The following is a 10,228-nucleotide window of genomic DNA, read 5'->3' on the forward strand; positions in this document are numbered from 1 at the left end:
TCTGGAACTACTATTAAGGGGTCTGCCAACACGTTAAATGAGGCACTCTGCAAACAGTGTATGACACTGGTACTTGGGAACTTGCATTTTTTATTTGTAAACATCTGGGGACACTAGAAGATGCTGGCTCCAAAAGCCTTAAGGGACACAGGACTGGCCTGCCTGAGCTCTCACATCACTTGCCAGTTAGATTCAATAGGACAACCAATGCTAAAACCTCTTTCGTGTAATGAAGACAAGGCTGCTGGCTGGATGGCTCCATAGGAGGACTGAAGCACTAATTGGTCCATATTTGCTGACTTTTGGTGTAAGCTCCAAGGACTTTTTATTCCCCTGGCTTTCTGGAAAAGAGGTGGAAAAACACAGAACCCACATGTGGACATGTAGTTATTAGACAACATCTTACTGTTTGTTAATATAAGTCATTTGACATTGTGTTTCCATTGATTTAAATATCTAGCAGGGCACAGAGACTCCACATATGCTTTAAATTTTCTTCTCCCTTTATTTATTTATATTGAACAAGTAGGTCATTGCTTTACTCCAACCATGATAGTTCTGGCTAGTCTTTAAATAACTCAAAGAGAACTATATAGACCCTGGTGTTGCTACTTATGACTTCTACCCATGCACCTCCTGCTTGTAACATCATTTGCTGTTCAAGAGAGAAAAACCCTTTTGGCTCTGCTGGGGCTTTGAGGTTTTTTGTGCAGAAAGTGATTAGCAATGACTTTTCTCAGTCTGGGCTTTCTTTGTGTCCATTCAGTCAACAATCAATGAAGATAACTTGAATTCTGTTGTCATACCTCCTACTGCCTGATGGCTCTCAGTGCATCATCCCTACCAAAGTCAAATCACTTCTGCTCTCTCTGGGGGCACTTTCTCTGATTGCTCTCTTCTGACTGTTTTAAAGATAGATGCCCTAAGCTCTGACCTCAGCTTTTCTTTCAGTCCAGGACTGCCCGTCCTCCTCCAGCTATCTCCTTACAGTTAATGAGTCTTCTCATTCATTTATTCTGTCTCCTTGCAAGTATTTTTAGACTGTGATCATCTCCCTTGAGTTGGCTATTTCTTAAACAAGATAAATGCTATTTCACATCATCTTTTCTCATATGTTCCCTGTGCCTTATTACTTGAGACTCTTCATGTTTTAACTCTATATCCTCTGAGGATATCCAGTGAAGACCTTTTGCATGCAGGCCTTGAGGGCTCCCCAATAGTGTAGTATGAAGAGGAAAATCATCTACTTATTTTGTATGAGATTCTTACTATACATAAGAACAGACTTCTTCCGGTTTACTTGACAGTTGCATCCCCTAATTTGCTCTATACTGTCATTGCAAAGACTTCTGAGACCTTAGAGGTGGCACCATTTTTTCAGGTAGCCACATTTAAAATAGACAAGCCACTAAGCAAAAGTCTATGGCTTCTGTGCAAGGTCTTAAGCAACAGGGAGCTTTTACTTCTAGCATTATCAGAGAAGAAATGATGCCTATCTGATTTTCCAAAGCCAGAGAAGCCCTAAGTGTTTTATTTTTAAAACCTTTATAAGTATTTAGACATTGTCACAAGAAATCATGTTCCAAAATATATTTGCTATTGCAGCTGCTATTTAATAAAATGCAAATAATAAGTAATGGCTCTCTAAGCACAGAAAATGAGAAGCTTTTATTATTTATCCTTATAAAACTTTAGAGCCATTGAACAGATTTAGAATTTGTGACATTGCCATTGAGCTCAGTCTTCATTTACTAAATCATAGCTAAGAGCAAAGGTTCTGTTCACAGTTGTTGAGCCCTGTTACTTTTTCTTGCCAAGGATTTCTATAAGTGGATGCACAGGTATGACAAGGAAGGGATGTCAGAGCAGCTGGATAATTAAAGAGCTACTCTCAACTGTTTCCGCAGAACCACTACTCTACCCCAAAGAGGGCAGTCCACGCACTTGGGAATGAGCAGAGAAATAAGCCAATATACAGGGTCAGTCTAATGTTACATTTTTATAGCTCTTTTCATCCCAGAGGATCATAACTGTAAAGGCTGTATCCATCTGAAAGCCCCACCACTACTGCTGAAATCCAGTAGTTTGCTGCAAAGGAACTGTTTAGCTGCATAAAGTGGCGATGCAGCGATTTACAGACAGGAACACAGGTGTCTGACAGAAAGAACAATTGTGCGGAACTGTGCTGCAGTCACTCAAACTGGGATCTCTCTGTGCTTCAGCAAGGACCAAGACTTCACAGTGAGGGCAGACAGCTGTGACCCTGACACAGGGGCTGGGCGCGATCCAACCCTGGTGTGAAGAGGCAACAGGCTTCATGGACAACTAATCCTATTGTGCTGCGTGGGGGCTGTCCTTGGAGAGTGGCCCACCGAAACTCTGAGTCGGTTGTGCCCTTCTCAGCATGCGGCCCCGAAGAGCTTACAGCCTGAGGCAGCGTGGCAGCAGGCACTGAGTGCCACGAGCTGCCCAAGACTGCAGTGTCAATCAAACGCCAAAAGTAGAGGGCGAGGGTGTCAAACCATAATTTCTGCTGACATGAGGAAGCTGCTGGCTGAAATGTTGGGAGCCTGTTGCCTTTAGAAATATACGAAAAAGAAGTTGGATCAACCAGTCTGTGGAATACGAATAAACCTGGGAATCCTTCCAAGGCGAGGTGTATGGCACAAGGCACTGGCTCCGGTTCCAGTGACAAGGTGACTGTCTGCTCACCTTGATGCCATCGTGCCAGTAAGGAATAATTTATGTCAAGATGCTGTTTGTGGGCGATGATAATCGCTTAATTTTCCTGTAGCTTTCAGTTGAGGTTGATAGTGTAATTTATAAATAGAAATTAGAATGGGTCTGCAAGTTGGTTATTAGGTGCATTTTTAGATTGGTCATTGCATTGAAGTAGGAAGGGTGAAAGGACTTGTCCAAAATCATATGATGAATTATTGGCAAAGCCAATAAACAAATCCTAACTTTTTCCTTGAACATGTCCGTGTGTATGCTGTAACAAATGTACAGAAACAGCTAACGAACTCTCAAAAAGCACAATACAGCTCATGTAAAAAAACAGAACACTTTTTATTGTTCACTGTTAGTGAAAATACAGCATATTACACATGGAAACAGCGGTGTGTTCATGCGAACACACACAGCGTGGAAGGACGTATATCCTACATGTTTTAATTATCCAGCAAAGGGTTTTTCCAGTGTATTTTCATGGTTACTCTGCTCATCACAATAGACTTTGTTTGTTATTGATCCAAACGTGTATACAAGTGTGAAGCGGTGAAGGACGGTTACAAAGCCTGTAGGAATGAGTGCCTCTGTTCTGGCTCATGAGAAACATAAGGATGAAAGCAGGTGCATTCCCCTACCTGGGATGCACCGAGAGCATTTCTGAGGAAGAAATAACATTTTTCACAGCTTGTCAGCATACTCCCCAGCCTATTAAAGAGAAGCAATGGATTCTTATCCAGCCCGCATAAGCTGATGCAGTTTGCCAAAACAGAGGCTTCTTGTTGCAGCTGCTGGGGAATCCAGCACTATGATCCTGGTAGAGATGTTATGGTATCCTTTCTTAAGGCACCTATTAGCATAGGATCTCAGCACTGATCTCATGGGCTGTTGCTGCAGCTAGAAAACAACTGACACATTAGGCTGATTAATCCCTGTAGTAATTCCATTAACCTCCTTAATGGAGTTATAACATGGATGAATTTACCCCTCTGCAGCAATGCAAGAGGGAATTGCCCTGGAGAGCCTATAACTACGGTGTGGCAGGGATGTCCAAGGTAAACATTTTTTTGTTTGTTTTAGTGCAAAGTGAAGCATCCTGATGGGCTGGAAAACCTCCCTGTCTTCTGGGATTTTGAACTCTTCACAGTACTAATGGTGCAGGTGCTCCCTGCAAGAGTGTGATGCATCAGGGCTCAGACACAACAGCAGGGCTCTTGGCACCCTCCTGACAGCTCACTGTGTGTCCACGCTTCCCTCTCTCTCTCTCACAGGCACGCATAGCCTGCCTCATCACACAGCTTCTCAAACACAGCCTTTTCATTCACCTTTGCGGTTTCCTCTCCTTGTGCCTCCGTCTGATCATGATTTGTCTGCTTGCTGCTCCCTGTCAGAAGGGCAGCTTTGCCTGGATGGTGTCACTGGGCAAAGGACTGCTAAAAATAAGTAGCAGAGCTACAGTCCTGACATATCATTGCATAGGGAGCAGATCAAGAACAGAAATGAGAAATTCTGAATTTCTCTTTGTTTTCTTCCTGATTTTCTAGCCTGTGGAGAGAAAGTTTACCTACCGCATTAGCCATGTGCATAGCCTGCTCCTAGGGCAGCTTGATTGCATTGCAGTTCTGTCGTTAAAGGCTTCTTAGTACTGTGAAGTTACCTCAAGTATGTAAGAGCCAAAAAGGCACCCTGCAAAACCCTCCCAAGGAACAGACACTGTTTTTGCAGTCTACCACAACAGCCCAGGCTCTCTGAAAGCTCCTGCTGCAGTTCATTAGGGACTATATAGGGTGGCTAATGGGGCTGGGGGCTGGAGGAGTCAGGCAGGAAGCCACAGGAGGGTCTGACTAATTTTTCTGCTAGTTCAAAGACTGTTGCCACTTACGCAGGTGCAGTGATGTGACTACTAAGCTGCAGTATCTCTTCATCTACATGGTTTGTGATCTCCTTGTTAATATGCTAAATTTATTCTGTTTGATAGCCAGTCCTTTCCTCCCACAGAAGCTGCAATCCCGAGAGATGGAGTAGCCCAGCTCTTTAGTGATCCAGGAGACAGTGGGAGAGAACAGGGGAGGCGTTGCGTGCACGTGGGATGCACACACACGCCCGGGGATTTTATTTCTCTTTCTGCCTACGGTAGTCACTTCCCACATTGAGCACAGGGATGAGAAGTCCTAGCAGCCACCTCTTGCCAAAGACCTCTTGCAGGTTCTCCCTCCAGGGCCGGGCTCTTACCACCATCCCTTTCCGCACCTGGTACCGCGTCTGCCCACGCAGGATCAGCAGCATCTGGTGGCAGCAGAAGCCGGCGCAGGCCAGTCCGATCCCAAGCCAGAGGTAGAGCATGAGGATGACAAACATCTCAGAGCTAAGGAGAGCTCCTGCAGACCAAGAGTCAGGGGGAGGGAGGACAATAAAAGAAAGAGTTTAGACACAGCTTGCATGCCAGTGTAATACTCAGCCCCGAGAACCGACGAGCTGCCTGTATTCTCTGGCCACAAGTGGGGAGTTAGGAGCAAGACAGGCTGATTGCTCTAACTACATAAAATTGTTTCTTTTGTAGTGTCTGATGCAACGGACCCCGCTGAGGAAATACTAAAATGATAATGGTCTCTGTACACTTCTCCCTTTGCTGTTAATGTGAGGATCTAGATTACAGGGGCAAGTTCAGCCAGAAGTGAAACATGTCTCTAAGACCTCAGCACTATTTTGAAGAATGGTTAATTTATTAATCATTCTTATTAACCAGGCTCTACCTGCTCATCACAGTGAATCTAAGTTTTCTAGCTTCCTTTTGAAAAGAGATGTGGGTCCTACAGCATGTAGATGCTTCCAGAAGCCTTTACTGTGTGCATTAATACTAGGCAGAAATATTTGGGATCTCTCTCTCTCTCTCTCTAATCACTATATATATATATATATAAAATATGTTAAAAAAGAAAAACAAGTCAGTAATGACTTTCCTACCATTGGGCAAAGGCAGTTTTCATATGAATGCAAGAAACAGAAACAGAAGACTTTCCAAAATACAATCCAAATTCCTTTTTTAAAGCTGCTGCTAGAATACTCAAAATACTTTGTAGGTCTGAAGCTCCTAATTCAACAGTTTTTGTAGTATATATTTGTGCTGAATATATTTAAATAAAAATATTCTGTGGGCCCTTTCCTCTACAATGATTTTAGAACTCCTTCTGGAAAATATGAGTATAATAGCAGGTATCACTGAGTGACCTTTCAGTGCATAGGCAGATCTAAGCCCATTAAAATAATATTCTCTGTGTGTGCATATGAATGTGTACGCACGTATTTTGTGTATATTGGTATATTATTAAACACCCATATTTACACACAGGCACACAAAGCAAATTAAGTGTATGTCAATACTGGTATAAATAGCCAATATCCTCTCACTGGTTCCTGCGAGGTTTAGAAATGAAAAAGCTCTCACATGCTCCCGTCCCTCTGGAAGACCATGGGGCAGACATACTCGGGGAGGTAAAAGCTCTAGTCACTCTAAGGCCCTACAAGAGCAATTCTGCTAGAGCAGGGATTGCATGGACAGTAGAGGCGTGCTACCTAAAACAGGTATGTGGCTGCTTCGGGTTTTAAGTTCAATACAAGGATGGCTGGATAAACGTCTCTTGCTTCTCTTATACAGAGGGTCAGATTATGTGGTGTCGTCTGGTTTTGCAATCTGTGAATCCTGGCTTCTCCACCTGGCAGTGCTGTAAGTGAGAGATTGGAGCTGACCCGTGACAATCACGTCAAGCTTTGGGCTCAGCCAGCAGGCCCCTCTGAGGAGGATTTGTAGACACTGACTACAGCCTCGAGCTTTCAGAGATTGTCCTCACTTGAAAAAGGCATGGGAGTCATTCAGTTTTCTTCCTAAATGCAATGTCATCTTTCCCTTCTCATTAGATCCCATTCAGCTCAGTGGGCTTTGTATGCAATACAGCAAGGGAAGAACAAGCCCCTTAGGATGATGACAAATCCTTATGCCAATTCTGTCGGAATAACTTAATCTATCAGGTAGGAAGCCCAGAGCCAAATATGGGCTTCTCTGCCCCTCTTTTACTGGACCAGAGTGTGACAGACATTTGTTCTTTCTTACAGCTGATACAGGGATATGGAGAAAGACAGCTATTTTCTTTAGAGCCTTTGCAAGGCAGCTGTAAGCTTTATTTCTATGAGCTGGTGAAATTCAACTTCAAGAAAGTAATTACCCTTGTTTCCCCTTGCAAATATTAAGCATCTCTGAGCCGTGCTTTCCAGATACATGATTTTTTTAACCTTTTCTTCAGGTTACCTACATAAAGCATTTTCTATAATTTCTTTTGTGGATCCAATCGGACCTGTGTTTACAAAAGTGGTCTCCATTTGTCCCTCATCACCACAGTCCGTTTTAGTCTCGGATTCACTTCTGCTTTAACTGACCTGGTGTGATCTCAAGCTTATTGCCATACATTATCTATGCCAGAAAAGCTGAATCACAGGCTGAAATTATAGACTCTGGGTCAGATTCTGAAATCCATGCCTGAGCACAGTCTGGGGAGAATGAGCCAACTGAAAATTTTCCCAGTATGAAAGCAGGGAACATTCAGTTGACATAAGACCAGCAGATTCACCCTTCATCCTCCTTTACTCCTCCTCCAGTGCAGAGGGCATGATGGAGAAGAAGAAAGGTAGCGTTTTTTCCCTGCTATAGCAATGCTCTCTTTGGATCTTACAACAACACCTAAGTAATAGCTATGTTAGCTGAAAAACATTGGGTAGACAACCCTTCCAGGTAACTATTCCAGGCTGTGTTTTTCTTTCCTGAACTGGAGGTTAAATATGCTGGTAGAAACCAGTAGGCCACTCCTCCCAAGCAACCAAGACACCACACACCCGTATATTGCTGTGTGAGGCAGCAGTTCTCATCCTGGCTGAGCGAGAGGTTCGGTGGGAGCTGCTGGGAGCTGCTGGGAGCTGCTGCCTCTCGAGGGTGTTCTGGTTCCCAGCTCCCTGCCCTGCACCCAGCCCCGTTGTGTCCCACTCAAACACTGCCCACATGCTGTCTTTGGCACTGCAGTTGCTGACACCAGAGCTGGGGCACTTCAGTGGCTCTTCAAACATATGCCAGGACCCAGCTTGGTGCAGAGGAGCCCTCAGAGTCAGAGAGAGAGAACTAATTCCTTGATAATCTCCTCCCACATCCCTGCTCCCCCTCCCAGGCTGCTGTGTTGAGCAAAGCTTAGGCACAGGGGAAAATAATTCCCAGTGTTTTTAATGCTAGTGAAGCTCGTGTAATGTTATTTACAAAAATTCTTCTACTTGAAAAAATGACTCCATAAAAATGTCATGGCAGGATTTCATGTTTATTGTCTCTCAGTGATTACCATGACAAATCTGCTAATTTGCCAAGTAGAGAGATATTTGTTTGTTTTCAGATGGCAACCCTGCAAACCCAGCCTGGAATCCAAAAAGCAAGCTGGGGCCTCTCTGGCTCCTGTATCCCCAGCAGTGGAGACTCCATGCTCAGATCATAATCAACACTTCTGGTGACAATGCATGAGCCAAAACAGACTCCGGGCCCTTCTTACTGAGCTCAGCTGAATCTGCAAAGCTAAAATACATGGGATACCTATTTTAGTCTAACAAAAGCTCATCTAAGTGTGCGAGGCATGAGCTGCATAGAGGGGAAAATGGTATTTTTCTGCAGTCGCTTTCAGGGCAGAATAATAGTCTGGGCTGTCTGCATAGTCCCTTCTCTGAGATCAGGTTTTATCTAGCTCTTGGGTTTGGACAGAGAAAGGGTTGAGGTTGGAGAGTTTGAGGGCGTGTTGAAAGGTGAAGAGGCAAGGCTGCAAGAGCAGAGGGAGAGTTATGGGAGCAGAATCAGGAGGGGGAAGAGGAAGGGCTGTGGAGATTTATGGAACAGCAGGGAGAGAGGGGAAAGGGGGAGAAGCAGAAGGAAGGGGACAAGGAGAAAGAGATACTTGCTTTTGGTGTGGAGCTCTTGCAAAGAGCAGGCACAGAGAATTTCCCCTGCTTCTCTGTGGACCTGTGTCCCAGGCTGTGGTCATGAGAAACGTGGCTAATCGTGTCACATGAACTCCTCTCTTGGTTTCTGTTGCCTAAACCCCAATTCTCTCGTGCTGGAAGGATGGCAAGATCTCAGTAAGTTTGTGCTGCCAGGAGGCAGGTGGTGGGTGACAGTGGAGGGGGTGAGTGCACCTGGATGAAGAGAATGAGAATATCTCCACTGGGATATGGGCAACCTGCAGACTTGTAGGATATGAAAACCTGCAGACCCTCCAACTGCGTGTAGGGCAGGCAAAAGATTCCCCTCACCTGCATTACGAGTGAAATCCCTCTGCTCCATCTAATTGCAACACACTCCCTGAATGGCAGACAGCCCTATTCTATCACCGGCAAGCTGGTTATGGGATGTTTTCCAGAGCCTAATGCATCAGGAATAGGGCTGTGGCTGTAACCTGCAGTGGGTCCCAGCCACTATTTCAGGTGAAGCAAAGTCCTTTGCAAAAGCTGTCTCTAGCCTCTAAAGAGGACTTTGTTGAACACAGCCAATTGTCCCTCTTGCCCATATCCCCACCACTGCTCCCCACACACAGCTCTCTGAAGAAAATCATGTCCCCCCGACCACAGGAGCCCTGGAGGAGGAAGATGGTCCTCATCTCCGAGGGAGGAGTGCTTACCTGAGAAGAACTGGCTGATGGAGTGAGGCAGAAGAGTGAGAAAGGCCAGCGGGTTCGCAAAGGACATGGAGAGTGCAGCAGAAATGTAAGCCATGCCTGCCACCAGGGAGTCGAGGCAAGCCAGGGAGGTGTAGAGGCAGAACATGATGAAGTTTCGCATGTTCTTGCTCCCGATGCAGTTCCCTGTGAAGAAACAGTGGTGGTCATGCCTCTGGGTGACTCTGGCACACAGTCTACAGAAGTGAGTGCTGGGCAAGGCTGAGCCAGGGGACCTGCTTCCATCCAGCCAGTCCGCCACCACTTCGGCTCCTTCGCCCAAGTTTAAGCCCTTGCCCAAGTCCTCGGGGGAGCTCTGGATCACAAGGACGTAGTTGCCCAGGGCATTAGCTGAGAGGAAGAGGAAGAGGGCCCCATGCAGCAGAGCAGGAGAGAAAAGTGGGGTGGTGGAAGGGTCTCTGAACATGCTGGGGATGAAGAGAAAGATCTGGAGGACGAAGGTCACTAGGGAGATGCACAAGAAGTAGGCTGGTGCGACAACATTGAGCAACCTGAGAACTAGCATTGCGGATTACGTTCCTGCAGGGGAAAGCAAGGAGAGAAGGAACATCACCGCTCCGGCTGCACACTTCATCCTTCCATTTCCTGCCGGGTCCCGGCCCCGCTGCCTCCGGGAAATGCCCTCCGGGGGCCGCTCTCCCTCGCCGCCGCCCCACGGCCCCGGCCGGGCCGGGACAAAGGCAGAACCCGTGGGCAGCGACCGCTCTCCGGTGCCCGGAGGAGGCACCGCGGCCCCGGCGTGTGCCTCC

The 10,228-nt window shown here is 46.0% G+C and overlaps 1 protein-coding gene across 1 annotated transcript; it reads right to left on the reverse strand.

The window, feature by feature from the left end:
* Nucleotides 1–4,839: 4,839 nt before the first annotated feature.
* ZDHHC22 (zinc finger DHHC-type palmitoyltransferase 22) lies at nt 4,840–9,984 on the reverse strand. Its single transcript, XM_050898352.1, has 2 exons — nt 9,423–9,984; nt 4,840–5,105 (listed from the first exon to the last, which is right to left on the reverse strand). The coding sequence occupies exons 1-2, from the start codon at nt 9,982–9,984 to the stop codon at nt 4,840–4,842; spliced, it is 828 nt and encodes a 275-aa protein (XP_050754309.1).
* Nucleotides 9,985–10,228: the final 244 nt, after the last annotated feature.

The sequence above is a fragment of the Gymnogyps californianus genome, chromosome 5 (genome assembly GCF_018139145.2).
Source record: "Gymnogyps californianus isolate 813 chromosome 5, ASM1813914v2, whole genome shotgun sequence".
Lineage (NCBI taxonomy): Eukaryota > Metazoa > Chordata > Aves > Accipitriformes > Cathartidae > Gymnogyps > Gymnogyps californianus.

Coding starts and splice junctions, on each gene's coding strand:
- ZDHHC22 (XM_050898352.1), bottom strand. CDS start 9,984: ATGCTAGTTCTCAGGTTGCTCAATGTTGTCGCACCAGCCTACTTCTTG. Junction 5,106..9,422: donor CATCAGCCAGTTCTTCTCAG/GTAAGCACTCCT, acceptor CTTGGTCTGCAG/GAGCTCTCCTTAGCTCTGAG.